Source organism: Mixophyes fleayi, chromosome 6 (assembly GCF_038048845.1).
Source record: "Mixophyes fleayi isolate aMixFle1 chromosome 6, aMixFle1.hap1, whole genome shotgun sequence".
NCBI classification, from domain to species: domain Eukaryota; kingdom Metazoa; phylum Chordata; class Amphibia; order Anura; family Limnodynastidae; genus Mixophyes; species Mixophyes fleayi.
This window is the reverse complement of record NC_134407.1, coordinates 93,838,056-93,861,674: the sequence shown is the minus strand read 5'-3', so window position 1 is coordinate 93,861,674 and position 23,619 is coordinate 93,838,056. Positions and strand designations below refer to the sequence as shown.

Sequence of the window (23,619 nt, the reverse complement as noted above, 5' to 3'; positions counted from 1 at the left end):
AGGTCCTACAAGAACTTTCGCATGATGTGCAGCTGTTCAAATTTTTGGGTATTACTGGCACCCAAAACGTCACTGATCTTGTCTCGTAGAAGAATCAGCAACTGCCCATCCCGTGTGTGTCTCATGGCATAAGGCTCCAACAGGACATCATTAAGAATTGAATTGGCCCCTACAACTGCAGTTAAGTTCCGTTGTATCAGTTATCCCTGCTAGAGAAAACAAACTGAATGGCCTACTGAATAACTAGCTTATATAAATACACACACTTTAATATACACAGCCTAATTCTGAACAAGTACAAATCAACATTGTTTACTAAACAAATCCACATAAACATGAATTTCAAATTAAATATGATCACTTAGAATTTTTGTTGGCTGAAGAATGATAAAAATAAAAAATTATTTAAGATTACATTTGGTATATTTTAAATAAATGTCAGAGGTGTATACTGTAATTATAAAAACATACAGTCAGTAATTACAATTCCCTGAATGAGAAATTGTCGTTATAAGCCTCATCTGTTTTGTTATGAAGACCATCTGCCAGCTCCTCAGAAGATGACAGTTAATGAGCATGCACAGTAATGGGAAGGTGAAGGTGTCAAGCACATTAGCCATACCGTGCCTCGAAGTCTTGAAGTTTACCGGGTGAAAGCCTCCTGTAAGGGCAGCTGAGGAATCTGTGATGTCTGTGTCAAAATCCCGGCAGTTGCGCCTGTACACAACTATGCCCACGGCCATGAGTATAACAATGAAAATGAAAACGGCAACAACTAGGCCAGCATAGAGAGCAACGTCTCCTGTTGAGTCCAACACTAAAGAGAAAACAAAACATCACTATGCAAATTACAGACGATTGCCTAATAAACACTCAATCAGTAGACACTGTAGAACTGGATGACAAACTTAACATTTGCATTATAGCAAAGGAATCTTTCTGTTGGACATGACTGATATAAAGAACAATGTATTTATATATGCTCTTTTTATATAGAACAGATGTTATGTCCATGCTAATGGACATAATCAAGGCAATAAAACACATTAAATTACTATTCTACATGATAATCAGGATTGCAAAGTTCAACAATGGCAAGCCATAGGGTAGGTATGTAAAAAGCCCTGTTTAATTTTAGAACACCATAAACAATGCCAATTACAAAATAGCAATTAAGTTGCCTTATATAAACAAGCTAATAAAAAGCTAAAACATAAATTATGTAAAAGTACCAAAACCTTGATAGAATTGAAGAGGTCTGACATTTTATTTACATTGCCATGTCCCCCTTCCCCCCCTAAGATCACAGAAATCTCCCATTCTGATCAACTCTTGAAACTTTTACATTCATATTTGTGAGTGTTATTGTTACCCTATTTAAGTCAAATTGTACTATAGGTTTATTATTGTAGATTTGTAAGGTGCCACAGGGCTCCGCAGTGCCGCACAGTAGTGAAAACAGAACTACCATAAAACAGGGACATACAAGGTAGACAATATAAATGTAGATATGAAAACAAAGGCTAGAGAGGACTGGTCCTTTAAAAGGATGTCCACCCAAAAAACATTTCTCATATTATCCCCTCTCTATACACTAAGGAGGGGTCCCAATGCTTACAACCTTGGTGGGTGTGAGAATTACCTCGCCCCCCCCAAAAAAAAAAATTCTCTTAAAACCTCAACTATGGGCTATTGTGACCCCATGCTCAGCATCCAAATGGTTCAAATACTCAAGGTTTGGGGGAAAACAACCTAAAATTATAATCACATGCCCTAGCAATGATTTTTTGCTGCCGATCTATGAACATTTGAATACTGGGAGAATTATTATTAATGACTTAAATAGCATCAACATATTTTACTGCCTTGTGCAAAGCAAGGAGTACATGCAGGAGTCAAACTAATACAAAGCAGTAAGAAGCATATATTGACACTGTCATATATTGTCTACTTAATTTGTTGAACAAGTGCCATCACCAAGTTATCAAAACAGAATAGAATCTATGTTAAATGTTTCAGCTTATGTCAAACATTCTTTATAAATGATTATAGAATGACAAAGTCATTTTAAACATTAAATTGCTAACGGCCATGAATAATAATAGATCTTCTGGATTAATATTCTCTGTGTGTTTCTTTAAATCAGTTTGAGTAATAAACCATTTTACAGTATTGCAATTCTTTTCTACAAACAGAAAATTCCAGATCTTTTCTCAACTACAAATGATCATTCTTCTAGTGTCCTTCCCGATATTCTAAGCTTGCAGCATTCCCTATGGTCAAATTCAAAACGTATCAAGAGGCATTTGTCTGTTAAAAACATATGGCTGCTTCCCTTCTAGGAGAAACCTCAAGGACAACCTTCTTACAGTAAATGTAAAACGGATTTTTATCAATATAAAATCAAACTCTTGCCTTTGGAATTAACAGGAGGGCTGTTGACTTTAGCATTATCAGGATAAGGTCATGCCATGTGTCTTAAATAAAACAAAATACCCTCAGTTTAATCGCACTATCATTCAGTGGTTCAAAAATGGCAGAAAGGTGCTGTAGAATCTACTGATTTAACACAGGTGATTGGCATCAGATTTTCCCCACTAATGTTTATTGGTTTAATTTGCAAACCTGCCTCAAATTTGTAATTTTGTGAAATTATCTTAAAGAATATCCTAAGTAAACCCCGATCCCAATGGTTACTAACATGGGGTCCGATGCTGATGCTACCTGTGAACTTTCCTGTGTACTGCCTGTTCTCAGTAGACAACATGCTGCCTGCCTGAATTACACCAGTCATCAGGAGCAAGGAAACAAAAAGCAGACTTCATTCCTGGGAACCAGTTGCTTTGTTTTGCATAAAGGCAGCGTAACGTTTAACAACATTCTGCATTTGGAGAACCCACTGTAAAAGCCTAAATGCTGGATGCCTTTTAAGCAGCCTTGGGGAGAAGGATTTACTTATGATATCCCACTAATACCTAATACCAGTTATGTAAATATCTTATAGATTTTAATATATTTCTCCTTTATAAACCCTTTGTGGCAACAATGAAGACTGACATTTTCCAAGTCCCCTGATTCTGCAGTAGCTGCTATAATTACACTCAGAATCTTTTAATGAAATTACTTTCTGATATTACGGTCATTAGTATGCATATGCTATAAATTGTCAATAAATACATTTTAAAACAATAAAATAAAAAATGTAATGATTAGCTGTTGTCTATGCCAGAGTTCATCAACCTTTGAGTATCATATATCCAATATGAAAAATGTAGCAAGTACCTTCGAAAGTGTGTATGTGTATTCAGAGGAAGCCCCTAATGTGTATAAGTGTTTACCAAAAATTGTCTTGCTATTTTTTAATGTTAAAAGCACCATTCTAATTTGATCAACCCTATTTTAAAAACAAACTACAGGGGTATGTTTAGATTGTAAACCCATACCTCCTGCAAATGGAGACATGCATGCATTGTGCACACAAAAAGGGGGCATGGGCACGCTGCTTTGGAGTCATTGGTTACGCCACTTGGGGCAGGTGCACCCAACCTAAGCCCCTCTGCCCTGACAACACCTTCAATTGCTGCGCACAGACATGTGTCCCAGCTTCCTGGGAGTCAGGACAAACATGCTGGCTCTCAGGACGGTGTGACCGTCTCACATAAATCTGAAGCACCAGAAGACATGGGTAATGGAACTGTACTGCCTCTTAAAAAATTGTGCCCCCAGTTTTACTTATCTTCAAAGCAATTGTGGGAGTTACCTAATTGTCCGAAATAATGGCTACTTAATCAAATTGCCCATTTCCCAATGTAAAAAAATGTACTGTAAAGTACCTCAGTAACGCAGCAAAGACTGCGATACCGGTCCACTATATATCCCCAATAGACCCCTTCTATCAAAGAATGGTTTGAACTTTTATATGTCAATGAATGACAGGATTTACTCCTCAGTTGATAATTATAGAGTATACTACTTACGACGGTTTGAGTGGATGGCATTCAAAGACACCACATTGTACACCCTGCGGAATAAACGAAGCACAACCCCCTGCCTTTGCTTTCCCTTTCTCTCTATAACTCCTATCCAATAGAGTAGTTAAGAAACTACACATGTCTTGGTGTGTTCATTCACATTTTCCACAGTTCTGCAGCAGAACTTGTTGTTTATCTTCTCAGTTCAATGAACGAACCACCTTACGGGTGATCTAAACTACTTGAACGTTATTTAACAAACTGCTAATAATGCTGTTCAATTGTGTTTATACTGTTATATACATATGTATACACTGTTCCATTTTCAATAAAAACAGACTATCTATAAAAAAAAATAAAAAATTGTGTCCCACTGTTGTTGACCGCGTGATACTATAGTGGTCAGACATGCAAAATGTGCAAACAGAGAATAAAAGATGAACAAAAAAGTGAAAATGATTAAATGAAACTTACAATGGCTTTTTGGCTCACCTAAGACTCTCTTGTCTGTTAGAAACAAAAACCAAAATGAAATTAGTTGTAATGATAAAAATAAAGTTGAATGAACACAATGGATAGCGATGAAAAGAAAAAAAAGTCAACAAAAAAAGCATAGATTATATGAATATGGAATGCAATAGTCGTATGGAATACAACTGTTAGATCTGTGATGTGATACAGACTACTACAGACTTCATTAAAATGAAAGGTCCTGACCCCAGATAGCTCACATCAGTAATCTTCACTACATATTATGCAAGCAAGCCATGTTGGTACCACAGAAAGTACATTGTTAATTACATCAAGGTATAGTGTGTAAGGCAATTATATTTTTAAGACTCATATTGATCAAGTCTGTGAATAATAATAATAATAATAATAATAATAATAATTAGCTAATAATAAGTTAGCTAGTATTTTTTACATACAGTTGTGGCACCACAACTTGTTAGTGTACCCAAGGGCATTATTGAAAGTGATTCTCTAGATGTTGGTAAACTACAATTAGTAAAATACTGCTGGAAACATAATAATGTTTGTAAAGAATAAGGATGGGCATTAAGTATGAACTCAATATTTACCAAAACTTTTGCATTTCAATTAACACTTACTTTGCATGCACAGGCCATCAGTGCAGTTTTTGGAGTCTAAGATCATGCCACTGCAATCTTTCCCCCCATTTTTAGGGGTGGGTGCATTACATTCCCTGCTCCGCCAATGAGTGCATTCAGTGCTGCAGGCAGACCACTTGCTCCACTCAGTCCAGCCTCCATCAACTGCATCCCAAAATATTGCAAGATATAAGTTTAGAAAAAGACTGCTCATGGGTCTGCAGTCTAGGACTGCAACCATGCCAGTGATTGCCACAAAGCTTTAAGATTCAGTGGTGGCAAGAGAAAACACATTATTAACAAATATACTATTCATATATCACTTATAAAATATGCATACAAATGATCAATACACTGCAAGATAAATCTATTATATACTTTGAGACTATTTTGTAATAAAACATGCAACAACTTGCAAACACTACAGAAGTACATAATAAAATACTGTTAAGCTTATTTAAAATGATGTGTCCATAATAAACAAATGAAATGGTGAAAGCTGGTTGGAGCTCTCATATTGACCTATATAAAGGCAGAAGTGCTCCACAGATGTACTACAGCACATAAAATGCATAATATTATACGTTCTGCTAAGATATGAAAGCTCAAAGAAAGGTGTAAAAATGCACAAATACCTGGACACATAGTGGTACACGTTAGTTTCTGAAACGGTTGACCATCACAAAAAGAGCCACCATTGAGGGGGGTTGGATGCGTACACATTCGTGTCCTCTTTTGTATACCCCGGCCACATGGGTTGTTACATGGGGACCATTCGGACCAAGAAGACCATCCTCCATTCACTAAGCAGGAAGAAACAGAAAATATAGTTCACCGTAACAAGCAGCCATTTTGTAAAACAGTTTTGTTTTTTTTAATGAGAAATAAATGGACAGAGAGCAGATTGATGGCTTATGAAAAATATCAATGCTGATAACATGCAGTGGGAAAAAAATCAGGAGAGAAAAATAATAGTTATCTTAACTAATGACTTGAAAATATTTATAACCATCTGGTAAGATGAGGTCCAGCCTGGAAAAATGTATGCCACCCACTGTCGGCTGGGTAGAGTTGGCACACAAACTCCATTAACAGGTGCTATGGTTATTTAATTATAAGCAGATGTAATTAATTTACTACGCAGAGAGCTGAAAAGCGGTCTTTAGTTTTATTGCCACAGACATCTGCCACTTGAATTGCAAGCTTTGCTGTGCAGAAAAACATTTAACAATCAAAGTTTCGTGATTACTTTTGAATAAAAGTGAACATATTGATCTTAGGGCAGTCATTAAGTTGCCCCATATTTAAAAGGAACAAATATGTTGCCTGTCATGTAGATTATTGGCTATTGTTCCTGAGAAGATTGTGGCTTTAAATATATTCTATGCAAATATTAAACATAGATAATAAAGTGCGCATAATGGATTGTGTAGGCTTTCATTTCCCTCAATTTTTATAAAAGTCAAAGTCGGTCTCTAAATTTGAAATAAAAAAGGAAAAGCACGTATAGTATAAAAAATCTCTGTTAGCCCTAGGGGGCCACTGGACCATGGGGTATAGAGTGAGATCCTTAGTCTTGTAGAGGTATGCACGGAACCCCACGTGGCTGCCTGTCCTAACTGCTCAGCCGAAGCCCCATGTTGCTCCATCCACAAGGCGCTCACTGATTACACCATTAAAGTCAGCTGTGCTAATCTCTGCTATGACCAGCTTCACCAGACTGGTACCACAACTGCACTTCTTCCTGTTTTACCCTTTTTTGGGTCTGGGAAGCCATTAGAGGGAACCAGTAGTAATTCTTGAAGTTTATTGTAATAGAGTTATTTGTATATACCTGATGATGATGTATGCCACTGCAGTGGCATTGTCTAATTGAATCTGTATTGGATTTTTCTGTGACAGAAGGTGACCCTGAGCTACAGTGTTCTGCACTGCTCTTAATTCGAGAACACTTCCCAGAAGCTTGCAAAGAACTGAAAGGAGAAAGCCTCTTATCACTAGGGGCAAGCACCTCTTGTCCTAATTGTCCCATTTTATATAGCCAGGGGACAGGTGTTAATACTCAACCTCCATGGTCCAGTGTCCCTCAGTGGATGACAGAAAATACAGAGACCAACATAGCTAATGTTTATGGTTTTATTTAGCCAATTTCCCTGAAACATTGACGCTGAAACAGTCCAACATGGCAGTTTGGGTTGGGTAATAGGGTTATAGAATTAAACTGACTGCAGTTTTTTTTTTGTTTTTGTGTTTTAAACATGTCAGGTACAAGTTTGGGATTACAGACAGACTATGTTTGTGTGCTGGACAATTCTGGATATCTATATTATTTTTGCTTGTGTGAGCTAAGGATACCAGCAGCTGAAAGATATTCTCCTCAGTCTTCTATAAAAGTCTGGACCCGAATGCAGCATCAACTGTAACAGAGGATTTAAAAATCCATTCCAACTACGGTTTGACAAGCAGATGTAGAGGCCTCATGTCATCCCTCTCACACTGAAGAGTCTTCAGGTACAGGTAAATCTCAATACACTCTCCTGCTTTATCAAATAGACCAAAGATGGCCACACCCTTTAGATATTCTTTTTATACCTGAATGTTCAACTCTCAAATGTGAGTTCCATTGAATTCACTATTTTATGGTTTTATCATTCTGACCATGTATTCTTTATTATTTACTACTTGGCAATATTTGGGTTCTATAGCCTGAAAATTCAGCAATTTATTATAAAACTCAAAAATTAATAAAAATAAAATATGAGATAAGGCTTATTATTTTTGCTAAAAGGTGTCTTATGGTAAACAAGATTAGCAATATGCAGCCCTTTGCAAGAATCACTGCAAAATCATAATTCAAAAAGAACACTCTAAACATTAAAAGATATAACTAAATTATAACAGTTCCAATAATAGACAATATAGAAAATGTTGCCTGTAAGATGAGTTTATTTCTAATAGGTGTTTGCCTAATGCATACTAAAAAAATGAGTTACCGTAAACAATGACAGTTGCTGTGGTGCTCCTGCGCTTGGCAACTATATTCTTAGCAACGCACGTGTAGTTTGCTGTGTCTGACAGCCGGGCTTGCTTAATTATGAGGTTGTGGTCAATTGTTATTAGGAAATTAGTGTCTTGTGTAGGGTCAATAATGTCTTCATTTCTTAACCACTCCACCTAGTGAGGAGAAGGGGGGGTTCAGGAAGAAAAAAAAAAAAAAGAGACATTCAGATGACATATAATTAAAAAGAGAATTTAGCAGCGAATGCAATACCAACAACAATTAGTCATCTTTGAACTTTAGTAGCCGTAGAGATGATTGCTAATGATTGAAAAGGTTAAATATGTCACTAAGCAATTCATATTCATTTTGCAGTACGAGTAGCTCTTTATACAGAAGCTAAATATGCAGATACCCTGTGCAATAACCCTTAAAAGTAGGAAAGTAATGGCTTCTGTCATTCAAACTAAGTAGTTAGAGGGCTGAATTTAAAATCTCTAAAACTGCATTTGATCTTTTCTGTTTCATAATAACCACATTAAAAATTTTTTTAAAAATCAGTGGTGCGATAGAGTAAAGAAAGCATTACTGAAAAAAATGCCACTGTTTAATATAATGTAGGGTTATAGTGTTGCGGAATGACAGATACAGTACACCCCAAAATGAGAGAATTAAACTGCACTTAAGCTTTTAATTGGACCTCTAGAAGTCTCACTGACTGTATTCCAAACCAACACACTTACATGTCCAAGGGCTCCATGCCAATGGAACCTTCGCTATTAGTGAATTAATATAAGTGTGTGTAAGGGCATTCATTACCTATGAGGTTTCACAAGGCTTGGCGTCATAGTCAATGATTGCCAAACATGGGGATATGAACAGGTGTAGAGGTTAAATGAATCCTTAGATGTCACAATAACCGATCAGAAGCTCCGTATAAACAATTCTGGTGAATAATAGAAGCTGGCTACCTTAATGCGGTTGCATTCATCACACCACTAATGTAGCCGCAAGGATGGAACTAATATATCTACCTCCTTCTCTTTTCTGAAATGTTTCTGCCAGAGCTTTGTAGGTGTTAGCACCTGCTGGATACTAAAGCTGTTGAAACTATTTCTGGGATGGCTGCTTTCTGTAAGACAGCTGAACAAAATGTTTCCTTTGGGAGGCAATTCATTTTAACTGTAACCAAAGTCACAGCCAGTAGTTTTAGGAATAACAGTGGCATTTATAATAAAAGCTCAGTGCAGATTTTCATATCTGTCCAACTGTTGGGCAGAGATATGATTTTATTTAACGTTTACATACTCTCTTCTTCAGCCATGCTATGTAGGTTCTAGTCTATGTCAGAGTAGAACCTACACGTATTATTTGAATAAGTACACATACACAAACATTTTTAAGCAAAGTTTACAACACACACTGGCAAATATGGCCGATTGACCTAATCAACAAAACCCAGTGGGCCAAAACACTCCTCCTTTTCGGTTGTTCATAACCTGGGTGGAACAGGGCCGCCCATGGGGTAGACAAGGGGGACAAATTTTAAGGGTTATGTAGCTATTAGTGCAAGGGATTACATTTTGAAGAAACTTGATAAAAAGGGGGTTATGTGCTAACCCACTGGTTGTTTGCTGTACCCACCCCAAAACACCCATCTCTCAAAGTAGCTGGGTCTGGGATCAAAAATGGTCAGGTGATTCCATAGTTCTTATAGGCGGCCCTGGGAAAAACCACATTACTGTGCGCTCCCATGCACTGTGGTCAGACAACCGTCAAAGGTTCACATACAGCCAACGTGAACAAAATCAGACCCAAGCTGTTTTACTGACTGAACACTGTGCTCCAACACATATACTCACATATACCAATATTTGGTAAAATTAAAAAAAATAATACTGGCAAAATAAATCTGTTCATGTGTGGCTGAATTCTAATAACATTATCAAGTAGAGTTCACTTACCTCAGCAGGTGGAATGCCCTCTGGTGGACGACATTGAAGTAACACTTCCTGTTCCAGTGGCACTTCTTTGCCCAAAGGTTCCTGGTCAAAATTCTTCCTCAAATCTGTGAGCATAATGAATGTAAAATTTATTCAGTTTTATCTATCTGAAATAAGTAATTTAAAACAATATAATATTTCCCTAAAATTCCATCATTTTATTAGTTCTTCATCATAGGCATGGCTGTAACATTTGGAGTGTCAAAAGTGAAAAACGCAAAAGAATGTACTAAATTAACTGAAATTTGAATTAGTTTCCCACAATACTCATGTGCTTATAACAGTGACAAACATTATATGCAGAAATATATTAATTCACCTATTTTAGATCATAACTAGCTGAGCTTGCAAATTTGGAAAAAGAACATCTAGATATTAAAAGAAACAAGGCAAACGTTACCAGTTAATAAACTGCTGTAAGACTGAACTGTGCAAAGGCAACCACAAGATGGTGATGTTGTCAGTGTAGTTGCAATGTTTTTACTATATTAATATAAATGTGCTACAATTTACATAACACAAACTTACAGGCTATTCTGACATAGGCCCGACGGCTCTTGGTGGTTCCAGCTGAACTCCATGCTACACACTGACACCAGTAATCCTCCAAACCAAACAGTTCTTCCACCTGCTGTCGGGAAACCTCGATCTGCACCTCCCGCACCACAAGGCCTGGTAAAGGATGTAATGTGTTTATATACAAATCACCATAACATGAACAGATCTCAGAACAATTTGACGGGGGTGGGGGTCGGGGGACAAACTGAACCATTGTGCATAATACAATACATCGGATGACAGACTGTTACACTGTGATATATTGGATGGCATAAACAAACATCTGCTTTGTAGTAGACATTACTTCAGGCAAACTGCATTGTTTTAGATTTTCAGGCCCATTAGTCAGCTAGACTCAATGCTCAGGATATACCAGTGTCACTCCTCAACACTGCTTACATTGCTGAGAAAAGCATCATTCAAGAGTTATTACAGTGAATTAGAATGAATCAAAATTACAGCACAGTTTTGCTCAGAGGGAGATTAGCAATGGTGCAAAGTTCCAGCAATACAATCTCTGCGTTCCGCCCTTGCATCCATATTTTGTGGGATGCCGTTGTACATTTACATTGTGTGGGACCATGATTGGCAAATCATCCTGCAGCGTGATATGGTTGAGGTAGGACTGGATACACTCAAAACTTCATTTTCACCTAAGTAGCAAAGTATATCAGTTCATCAATTTAAAATGCCAGGGGGAGGGGAGTTTAAGCAGGAGGACCAAACTCCGTGACTTCTGACTGGTCCACCGACTCACACCCCCCTGTATAGTGTCACAGAACTATGGTGCCCAGTAAAAATGCAGCTATATGAAGCGGTCCCCTTAATAAAGTATAGGAACAAATTAGTTCTATAGGATATGCAGCTTCTAGGCCAAATGTTTGCTGGCCAGATGGGCACCTTTTCAGGTTTTTCTCATCTGTACAGGGAATACATCATACCTGCAAACTCTCCCGAAATGTCCGGGAGACTCCCGAAATTCGGGTCGGTCTCACGGACTCCCGGGAGAGCTGGCAAATCCTCTGCCTCCCGAAATTGCGGGGCTAAAATGACGTAATTCGCAGTGAATCGCGTCATTTTGGCCCCGCGACAAAACGATATATTTGATGTGGGGGGCGGGGCCAAAATGACACGATTCACCGTGATCCCCCTCCCGCCCTCTAGACACGCCACTCTCCCGGATACTACTTTCCAAAGGTAGGCCAAGTATGGAATACATTGTTTTTTATGATTAGCAGTTAAAAGTCACAGTCTGGGCTAAATCTGCTATTGTGAGCTTGGAATATTATTGTTAAAAGATAAAAACTAGCAGACTGCATCCCAAAAATATATACTTCTAAGCATAGTCCTAAAGACAAGATAAATATAATTTCAGGACAGTCATATGCAACACACTGCCATATATTAGAGCAACTTCAGATACATAGGCAAGAGACTGTGTAAGAGGACAAAACTGGCTGGAATAATAAGTAAATAAAAACCTGCTTCCACCCTCATCTTTTCATATTTAATAGATACTATTTTCGGGAACATTAAAAAAAAAAGTAAGCATTTTTTAATTTGATTTAATTTTTTTACTTATGTAATGATTTCACTGCTTTCACCAGATCAATTCCTTCCAAGGCAGCTCATACTGAATCCAGCAATGTGTTGGTTTGACAAAATCATCAAACACAAAACACATGCAGGCGGCTGAGAGAAGCAATCGCATTGCAGGAGCTCCTGGCAGTGCTATGTGAGCAACTGTAAACTCATGCTTTCATTGGCTGACCAATCAGATCTACTCCAATTTTGACCGTGCTGGATGAGGCAACACATGCTACAAACATAAGTCTGTTAAGTGGAAAGCTACCAGGTTGTTTGCATAACGGACCTGGCATAGTTGCAGGTTTTACCCTATGTTGCACGTAGCCAGTATTAGATTTTCCTTCTTTCCCTGAAAAGAAAAAAAAAATCTACATGGGAGACCCCTTTATTTGGAGTTGAAGTTAATTGGCTTATTGATGTGGATTAAGACTAATATCATCATAATCATTTATTTATATAGCACCTTTAATTCCGCAGCGCTGAACAGAGAAGTCACTCACATCAGTCCCTGCCCCATAGGAGCTTACAATATAAATTCCCTTACACACACACACACACACACACTAGGGTCAATTTTGTTAGCAGCCAATTAACCTACCTGTATGTTTTTGGAGTGTGGGAGGAAACCGGAGCACCTGGAGGAAACCCACGCAAGCACAGGGATAACATACAAACTCCTCACAGATAAGGCAATGGTCGGGAATTGAACTCATGACCCCAGTGCTGTAAGGCAGAAGTGCTAACCACTGAGCCACCGTGCTGCCCAATAAGACTAATAAGAATGACCTTTGTCTGTAAAGGGTCATAGTAGCCAGTTTGTTATCTACACATAAGTATATAAATGACGGAAGCTACATTGATGGAAAAAAAATATAACTTCTACATAAAGTCTGAAATGTTTAGAATAGTGCTTGCTTTCAAAATACACTCCATCTACCCTTAGTTATGAGTTTCTAAAAGTTTTCTTATATATTATTAACCCTCAAACGCCATGCAGCAAGAATTTTAAGATTAGCCATAGTTTGACAACGGTTCGCTGTCGCCGTTACATACGCTATTCTCACAATTATAAAAAAATTTTTTTTTTTTTAATGCTTTTACAGCTGAACCCAACTGCACAGTATGGTACCTGTCAACTCATCGACCCTTTCTTTCGTAATATGGTCATTTTGGTTGACCCACTCTCCGTTGCACTTGAAGTAAATCTGTATGGCTGGGTTAGCTTTACACACAAGCTCTACAGGCTTGTTCTTAACAATGTAGGCATCTTCTGGTTCCAAGAGGAAATGTGGCAGGGACTCTGCTGGTGCTGACGGGAAAGAGTCAGGGAGGACATCACTATACTCTATTCCTGCAAAGAAAAACAAATGTAACTAAACTTTTGTGAAATAAGTTTCATCCAGTCTTATAATCCAACAGTTTACAACTTAGTAAAGACCTTTATATAATGGCCACCTTCCCTGGTTGGAAAAAAACCAAACAAAAAGAAAAACCCAATACAAACATCTCCGCCGCGGAAGGACAACAGTGACAGGCTCAGCAGCATTGATCGGGCCAATAATGCTCCTGAGCTCTGTTAAGGGCCCCCTGGATGTCCGAGGCCCCTGGGCTGTAGCCCATTTAGACCTCGGGTTAATCCGGCCCTGCTTGTACCTTAATATCTACCTGCAGAAAATAAAGTAGTTCATATGTTTTGTTATCTATTCATCTGTCAGGTAAAATACAAAAAATGTCAGGTCTCAAATCAAAATTAATTGATTCGCAACAAACATACAATAAGGTTTTGCAGAAAGCTTCTCACACAATATATGCATAAAGACACTCATCTTTAAACCAGGTCAGCCCATGCCCTCACACAAGCTCTCATTGGCTGACAATTTACCATCCTGACAGAACAGTTTCCATCCCATTGGACCAGCTTTTGATCTGTCATGATAGAGCAATTTCAAGTGCAATGGTCAATCTAATGTATTCTAAAATAGCTCAAATAGTTTATTAAATCTGTTGGTGGGCAGCCAGATTTAGATCCATTTACATGACTTTACAGACATTCACAATAATGTGGCTGTCAATTGAGAACACAGTTTTCATGAACAAGACAGACTTTCGTATGTAATCAGCAGAGAAGTTAGGTTTTCAATAAATGACATGTAGACAGTCATTATATGCAAAGAACTTGGAAAAAAGACTCCTAAATAAAAAAGTAAATTTATATCTGATTTATTTGAAAGAGAAGATAGAGGCAACATTAAAACAGTCCAATAATTGGATTAAAAAAAACAAAACAAAAACACATAAAATGGAAAACAACAATACATGTTTTAGTTTAAAAAAATAAATAAAATAGAATAGAATAGGAAAAAGATGAGTGCAGGGAAGCTTGCCGGCTCATTTAAATTTCATTTAGGGAAAATTGACTTTTCATTTTCAGTTTTAGCACGGCACTAAGAGAAAGCGGCAGGACATTTGTCATAATCCATTAACTGCTCTTTTGGAAACAAAGAATTAAACTCCAGGCTAATTTCTTAATCTATTAGCGTATTTCATTCACTTCACTACATCTCCCTACTACTGACTGGAGGAGAATTTTCATCACGACTTCATTACAACACCCAATTGTACCAGGTGTCCAGGTAACTAGAGCCCACAGAACCACCCCACTGACCTGGCATAAGGGTGGTTTGTCTGTTGTTTAAAACGGAAGACTCCTTTCAATACCATTCAGAACGCATGGGCACTTACCACATGGAGAGTCATGTAGCACAATACCCCTATTGCCTTCCAGGCGGTCTGGTTACCATGGACCAATCACTATGGAGCTACCCCTCACGTAACCACAACATATTCCCAGTTGCTAATTCTCCCCAATCACCCTCTTCACTTCAGACATTCATAGCTGTTCACCATCGCTCTAGTACCCTACATTGGCTCACTAACCGCCCCCTCCATCTCTTTGTACCTCTTCCCCCAATAAACCTTGGTATGAAGTCATTTCATGTTATATTTTGGTTCCTCTCTCATTTAGACACTATTTTTGTACTTTTATATTGTCTTATTTATAACCACTGTACTGCACCACATCTTGTAATATTGTTGATTCTAACCTTTGTAGCTGTTAAAACCAATAAAAAAGAAGTTTATTTAAAAAATAAATAAAACATAAGACATCCTACAATGGTGCATTTCAAGTAAAGTGGGTTTGAAAAAGGAAAACTAAATATTTGTGATAAATCAATTGACGAAGGTGCCAAATTGTTCTCAAAGATTAGTAGTGCACATCTGTATTTTACACAAATAGATAACATTAAAGTTTCAACTACATATAGTGTAAAGCTGGGTACACACTACAGAAATTTCGACCAACTTTTTATGCCGAGCGATTTTACATGCGATGGATGGTCCGATCGCTCGGTCCATGGACTGCATACACACTAGCCTTGTTTAGAACGATAAAGGGAAGAGCGGACGTCCCTTTAGCGACTATTTACAGCCATTTTGTCGTGAGCAATGACTAATTTCGTAATCACTGTTGTGGATCGGTCGGAAGTTTATACACACTACACAACGGAAACGAGATTGGAACAAAAATATTAAACGGTACGCATGACCAAATGAGGCGACAATCGTCCATTTGGGCAGACTTTCGACCATCGTGTCACTGCACACACTGACCCGACTTTTGAACAAGCGGTCGAATGTCGGCTGTTTGAGCCGATTATTGGACGAAAACCGTGTAGTGTGTACCCAGCTTAATACAGTGAGGATGAGGCTTTGGGCAAGAGGATCGAACACAAGCCGCAATCAAGAGAGACCAAACCCCCTCCTGGTTTTTGGCAGGGGTTCTAATAGGAGTTAAGCCAGTGGTTCCCAAACTTTTGCAGTTCGCGGCACCCTTAGAGTCTCCATAATTTTTTCAAGGCACCCCTCCAAAATAATTACTGAGCAGTCCTGTTTTAGAAGTAGTTGGGTCAAAAAAATGTATTTAGGTCAGGACAGAAATACTTATTTAGTTGTATGCAAAAATGCCCCCTCTGCATCCAGACACACTGCCCCCTCTGCATCCAGACACGCTGCACCCTCTCCCCCTCTCACGCTGCCCTCTGTCACGCTGTCCCCCTCCTCTGCACTCTGTCACGCTCCCTCTCACTCTGTTTTTTCTCTGACTGGCCGGGGCAAACAAAACATAAACTTACCAATCTGCGCGGCGCCGGGACCCAGCATCCTCCTCTCTGATGCAGCTTGTCACTGAATGTCGATATTTGGTGACAAGCTGCGTGAGAGAGGAGGATGCTGAGTTCCCGGCGCCGCGCGGATTGGTAAGTTTATGTTTTGTTTGTTTTTTCTCTGGCCAGTATGTGATAGCACCGCGGCACCCCTGGGATCCGCGGCGCACACTTTGGGAACCGCTGAGTTAAGCCCTAAAGAAAAGGAGAAAAAAAAAAAGCCTTCACGCGGAAAGGTCTGGGGCTCCAGCTTGAGAGGGGAATCTTGGTAAACTATTTTACCAGAAGGTAATGCACCTTCAGAGACGTTTCCCGACCTTGACAAAATCGAGAAGTTTGACATTGTATTTATTTATGCAGCTGAGTGCAGGCTACTGTTCTCAGTTATCACCCAACACAAGGTGTCTAAACATGCACTAATCATACACTGCAATTCTGCTGGCCAGTTCAGTCATTTCAGATCTAATGGCATTTGCACTGGTACAAAAGGTCAGCTAATCTCAATTAATATCTTGGACTGAGATCTTACAGATGTTTATTGGGACTGTTGGAAAACATAAGATGATGAAAAATTAAAAAAAAAAGTCTCAGTTCTTCAAACTGGCCAATGAGGTAAGATTAGGTACAATTTCCTTGACGCTTGTCAGAGGTGGAATAATATGCAGCATGTCCTACTGCTAACGCGAGTTGCTCCAGTACTCCCACTTAGCCTGGAGGCATAGAATGAATAAACAGTTGTTATCAAATGGACATTTAAGTACATTTTCCCCCTCGTACAGAGTTAATTTGTTTGCCTGATCTAAGCACCCAGGGACTGCTAAACAGATGGCAGCAATGCATTTGAAAACCTATTTAGGGCCCTAAGTAGGGGCTGCATGCCTTTGAGACACTGACAGGGTTATTTAAACATTGCTTTTATAGTCAGAATGCTAAATACACAGTCACAATTATTATATTGTAATTTTAACTCTTATCAACATTATCATAACTGCTTACATTCCAGTGATTCATGGTTGGGTAATACTAAATGTGGTAAATCAATACAAGCACCCAAAAAATTATTTTCCCTTATAGCATGGTGACAATTTATATCTAATTAGTTTTTAGCGTTTTAGGAAAGCAATTTATCCTTCTGAATAAATAATTCTTGAAACTATGGAAACTAATTTTTGGAGCGTTACACTACAATGTAATTCCATCTGCAGTTGGTAAGGTCAGGAAAGTCCTTATTTTTGAACTGCCGAAGTGTGGGGACTATAGTCAGCATTACTACACAGAGACATCATTATATTCAAGAAAACCCCCATAGTGTTTTCCAGTTATACATCAAAGGGACAACGCCAACAAGAAGGTACACCGACGCCGACGTTAGCTTTCTCGTGCAAAGCTTGTCCACTATACAAGAATGGTGGCAGTACAAGTACCACCACTGAATTTATTGATCGCAAAAAAAAGTGAATGAAAAAAATGGCATGAAATAAACTACCTTTTCAGTGACCAATATTTAATAAAAATTAAAATAAAAAACAAAAATAATAATAATTTATATATACACATATTTTCCACTTTGCATGTATGAACAAGCTAGTCGGATCATACATGCACATATCCCTAGAGATGATGAACTCTTAGGTCTCAGTATTCAGAATTTAATGGTAGGTCTCCAAAGCTCCATGTATTTTCTCTTTAATCTGTTCTTCCATTCTATTTTAAGTTCATTATTCCATCTGCTAGAAAAATGAGGGAGTAAAAAGACTGCACATTTATGAAACCTTTAAAATAAATAACAACTGCTTATCTGCACTTACACACACAATGTATAAATCTGCTTACAGGCTGTACAACATGAAAAACCATGCTTCAACTACGCTCTGAACTCAATCCAAACTAGGATTCTGTCCTTCACCGATCCCCTTACATTTTATATACAGCTACATAACATAATATATATTTTTTCTAAAGGTACCATCTACAGCATCTGTTGCAATGTAGAGGTGTAGAAATGATCCTCTCTTAAGGCATCTCTGGCACAGCAGCCTGAAACCAGTGACCAGAAGCGAAGCTATTTCTGGTGCCTCTTTTTTAGCAATAAATATAAGTGGAATATCCAAAGCTCCAAGTCAGGGTCGGGGATTCTCAGGTACTAGGAGCAGGAGACATACAACACTGTGTTGTATATGGCCGGGAACAAACCCACATCCCAATACCCCAGCCAATGTATAAGAAAAATCTTTTCACCCTTTAAGTGCTAGGCATCATGCAAATGAGTTAATCAAAGTCTTCCCTGTATCAAGTTTTGCCAACAGCATGAGGTGCTTTACTAAGTCATCAAGAACTTCAAAAGGGCAAAGAAAGACCACTTGTAGTTGCCCCTTTAATGTATTCTATGGATACCTGCTTTTAAATTTTGTTACTTTTAGGTTGGATATTGTTGCGATATTGGATATGGCTGTGGCTGCCAGCAAGTAACAGCAATTGTGGCTCATCTTGGTATAGAACCATAGGAAATAGTGACGAGAGAGATGTGAGATACCTGTAAGGACATTGGAGAAGTGAAGGGACGCAGGAAGATATCAAGGTTAGTTGGATGGACACAGGAAAAGGTGAAAGGGAAGAGAGAGCAGGTGAGCACAGAGGGGGTAGCCGAGCATTATTTAATGTGTCTATGTTGTACTATATGATGTTAAAATAATCTAAAATTAATTAAAACAACCACATTCCCTGAAGCCTATGTGGCCCCTGGCTATTCGCTCATATATTTTACATATCACCAATTTAAAATTTCCACTTCTACCACTGCTTATCGCGATATATTAGTAAATAGGTTTGATAGACTTTAGATGTCATCAACGCACACAAACAAATATAGAGTACTCCCCAGTCTCAGTATGGAAGGTCAACAGCATGTGGTGACTTAGAGGTACAAATAGAGAACAGTTATAGTGCCATTTTGTTTAAAAATACACGTTACTCCCAAAGTAGATTAAAAGAATGTATATAAAATTAGGAAAACAAGTTATTTGCATATACAGAGGCGGTGGTACTAATCCACTGCTTGTTGTCCAGGGGGAGGCTGGAAATACATTAGGACTAAAACACCAGTTTGCAAAGTCAAAATATACAGCACATTTTGTTCTCATTAGCTTTTTCACACATATAATAATGAATTTTACCAAGGTCATGCTAATTTAGATACAAATAAGAAATATCCCTTCCCCTGCATATAAGTTCATGTAGTGATAACACTATATTTAGCTGAAGGAAATAACTTGCTTAATAGGCAGAGGCAAAATGGTTTCGTAGTCCTGCAGAAACTGATTCACTCACTCAACACAAGGGGTTATTTTATGGAGCTTGATAAATAAAACCTGCTGATAAATGTCTTTTTCCTACTGACAACTTCTCTTCATAAAAAAAAAGGAGTGAAAAAATCAACCTACTTGAATTTCACTCAAGTTAACTTTGCTTGACAATAAAGAACTGTTTCCATAAAATCGTTTCAGATTTACTATTTTTTCCCACTATGGACTTTTATTCGTCTCCTACACAAATTGACAGAGCAGCCCAGTTAGAATAGTCCCGTAATGACCATACCTTGGCAATGGACCAAGGACAAACATTGCACCGTATTTGAGAGTAATGGGGAACAAGCTGTAGCAGTTACTATGTACTGTGGGCAACATGTATGTCATATTGCAGATTGGGGATTAGACCATATTTTGAACAAAGATGATCACATCTTTATGCACCTTTGGCTGAAAGGAAAAATTAAACTAAAACCACAGAAAGAAGAAAATAAAAAGTCCTTATTAAAAAAAACAAGTACTTACTGTGGTTATGGCGTTTCTAAAAGTATTGTAATTATTTTCCCTTAACAAATAAAGGAAAGCAGGCATTGGGCAACCTATGAGGATTTTCGGTGCCACAACAGGGCATAATGTGTCTAAGTTCCCTAGCAGTTGCCAAACACTGAAGAAAAGCATAGAATTCTAATCATAAGGTTTTTTTTGTTTTCTTTAATCAGTTAGAGGGCTATTTTTGTGAATCCTGTATTCACTGAAAATTTCCACATCCTCTCTCTAGTGTGTCAACATCATTGTAACAAGATCCACCAGACAAAGCATGCAAATGTATTTATGTCCTGTCCTAGAAATGTCTTAGTCAACATAAAATTATGGGATCTAAATAAGAAACGGGAGAGAGCGCTTCCTTCTTTTTCTGTTATTTAACAAAGGGTTAATGCCCAAAGGAATCCAATTTCTCTGGCCTTAACCCCGTTACCGAAGCTTACATAGATCTTTATGGGGACAGCAGCACTGGTCAATGTATGAAGCACAGGGAGGCATTACTGGTCATATACAATGGGATCCAGCTGAAGCCACTCCGGCTTCACTGGATCGCTCACCTACATTGGCCAGGTTGCTGGTAAATAGCAATAAAGCCTTTGTGGAGGAGGGGGGTCTTTGTCTGGGTTCCCAGGACAGCTCCAGTATGGTAAATTACAGCAGTATGTCATTATGCATATTGGTTGTTACTGCAGTGAATAAATAGACACCTATAACCGAGTTAGAAATGTTAATAGATTGTTATTTGAAGCTTTTATATAACATATCACAAAAGCTTTGCTGTCTCTTTAAAATAATTAGATGATTACTTCAGTGTGATTTCCCTTTCTCTGGCAGCCATGAGGTTAAGCATTAGCTCCATTACTAGATGGAAAAATGGCCTTTCTGGCAGACTATCCAGAGATTTGTGTGATATTCTGTAGCTTGCAGTCCATAGTCAGTCAACTATTGCTATCAGCAATGGATACTTACAATGTATTACCCATCTATGATTCAGTGCAATTGGCAATAAACAAGGAGTGTGTTTTGTTTTTTTAAGGTAAAAGCAAAACAAAAAACCAAAATTGCTCTGCCAAATGTCCAACCATCATTGGTTTTGTGAAATTAACAAAAGACGCAGTGCGGTTATTGGGAGGATGTCGGTGTAAAGCACATACTGTTAAAATAGCAATCTTTGCAGTTAACGGTTACAAACAACAACAAAACAAAAAAAAAAAAAAAACAACTGAGTTTACAGAGGGTACTCGTTGCATACAGTGGATGCAGCCATGTTATGGGGTGAGGCTAATATCATAAGAAAGTATATTCACTAGGAACTGAGGATATCATTGAGGTATGGACTTGTTGCTGGTACAATCTGAAACAAGGATCTGAGCTGTCCAGCAAATATGGTTTTAATGAATGTAAAAAACAAAAAACAAAACCTGTTCTGTTTATTAAAAACTCTCAACGATTTATGAAACCCAGCAAAAATATGCTCACTACATGACTCATTTTACAAAATGAATGTTACAATTGACTAGAATAATTTTCTATTGTACATATTGATTTTTCTTCTCCACTAATGAAAAAACCCAAAAACTAAACGAATAAGATTTAGAAAAATATCAATTTTACTGTTCATCATATAGTCCCATAGTTTACAATTTGGAAAACACTTATAGCATAGAAATTTGTAGTCAAAAGTAGCTTAATTGGGTTTTTTGTTTTGTTATCTATTCGCATTCATAACTAACTTCTAGTCTTGTACACACACAAAAGCCCACACATTATAAAACTCATTTTCTATATCAAACGATGGGCAATCTTAAGCATTGGGGCGGTTGTAGAACTTAATCTCCCATGATGCATATTCAGGCACTATCTGGCTGTGCCACATGAAGTGCAGTACAGTAAATCTACTGCTCTCCATGAAGTCAGAATGTAGGAATAGAGAACATACTTGTAGCAAGACCTGATGCAAATGTGAAAAAACAAACCTCAAAACAATACTTGAAACTTCTTGGATTCCATTTTCCAGGCACTTAAGGGAAAACTAGCTATACACCTTAGTATCTGTAAGGGCACGTGTATGAATACCATATGTATATATGGAAATGTTGGAGGTCTACAATGAACTTGTGCTCAATCACTATAGGCCTTTTTTAGGTAGCCTGCAGCAGATCAATGGAACCAAGTGTCCAATACATGGAGGAAATGTAACAAGTCCCCACCATGCCCTGCCCTCTCACATTCAGAGCTCAATCTTTCCACTTCTACACGTCCTGACTTGCTATTCAAACACTGAGCTGCACAACCAGTTGGCCTAATGTAGGTAACTAGTGACAAGTATGTATGTGTGGGGGTGTGGGATAACAACAAGTGCTCATACAGGTCTGTGTTACATCAAAAATTTACAAAGTAAAAAAAATAAATAAATTGCAGGCCTATATTACACAAGTGTTTGAAGTACAAAATTATGGGTTGAGACAAGACCTCTTCAGAGAATTGTTTTTTCTCTAAAGCAAAGTAATGACAGTGTTTTATTACGCATTACTGTACATAAAGACTATTAGAATTTCTCCCAGACTTGAGCATTTCAAAACTAATTACTGGGTGTCTGGAAACACACTCAGTTCTTGTCAAGGCTGAGTAATTTGCCATACCTAGGCGATGCTGTTAACATGTACTACTACTCTATCCATGCACATTCCACTTTCACAAAAGGTATTATTAAACATGCAGTATGATAACACTATGCTCACAAATTAGCACAACTTAATCACATGACCTCAGATTATACGATCAATGACAACATTCCACCAATTAATTTTTGTAGCAAAGGATGTCTGTTAACGCAAAGATGAATAAATATGACCAATCAAAATCTTTAATACCTGAGGACAGCACACTGACAACTTTCTCAGGAAACTTTCTGCAGAAATTTAGGTCAGGTAAAATCCAAAAGGTTGTCAACAGGGTGTGAAATCTGAAAGCAGCAGACTAATTGAATCTCTGCGACACCTGTCCACTCACATGATCCTTTCCAGGGAGACTTCTACCAGAGAGCTGGCTTCTTAGTGGGAGTAACTCCATTTTGAGTTGTTTTATTATTCTTTAATTGGATGCGCTATTAATACTTTTATGCAATCTGCAAATGTAGGGAGTATAAAAATAACTCTCTACCGCCAAGAGTTTAATATTTCAATTATCCTATACTATTACTATTCAACTTTAAATAGGAGAATGGTGAGCATCCATTTAGATACATTAGCCAATAACCATTTTCAGTTGTGGGGTTGCCACTTTCATGAAATCAACAAGGCTTCTTTTTAAGCACAGT

The 23,619-nt window shown here is 38.0% G+C and overlaps 1 protein-coding gene across 2 annotated transcripts in view; it reads right to left on the bottom strand.

Annotated features, from left to right (window-relative positions):
• UNC5B (unc-5 netrin receptor B) overlaps nt 1-23,619 on the bottom strand; it is a 134,959-nt gene that overhangs the window by 11,693 nt on the left and 99,647 nt on the right. Inside the window, exons 2-9 of one of the 2 annotated variants that reach the window (XM_075217044.1) lie at nt 13,359-13,580; nt 10,613-10,756; nt 10,046-10,149; nt 8,077-8,257; nt 5,719-5,886; nt 5,084-5,248; nt 4,446-4,478; nt 623-817 (exon numbers count right to left, since the gene is read on the bottom strand). In XM_075217044.1, the coding sequence (XP_075073145.1) occupies nt 623-817; nt 4,446-4,478; nt 5,084-5,248; nt 5,719-5,886; nt 8,077-8,257; nt 10,046-10,149; nt 10,613-10,756; nt 13,359-13,580 (1,212 nt within the window). The remainder of the gene's footprint in view (nt 1-622; nt 818-4,445; nt 4,479-5,083; nt 5,249-5,718; nt 5,887-8,076; nt 8,258-10,045; nt 10,150-10,612; nt 10,757-13,358; nt 13,581-23,619) is intronic. The other variant, XM_075217045.1, reaches the window with a different exon arrangement.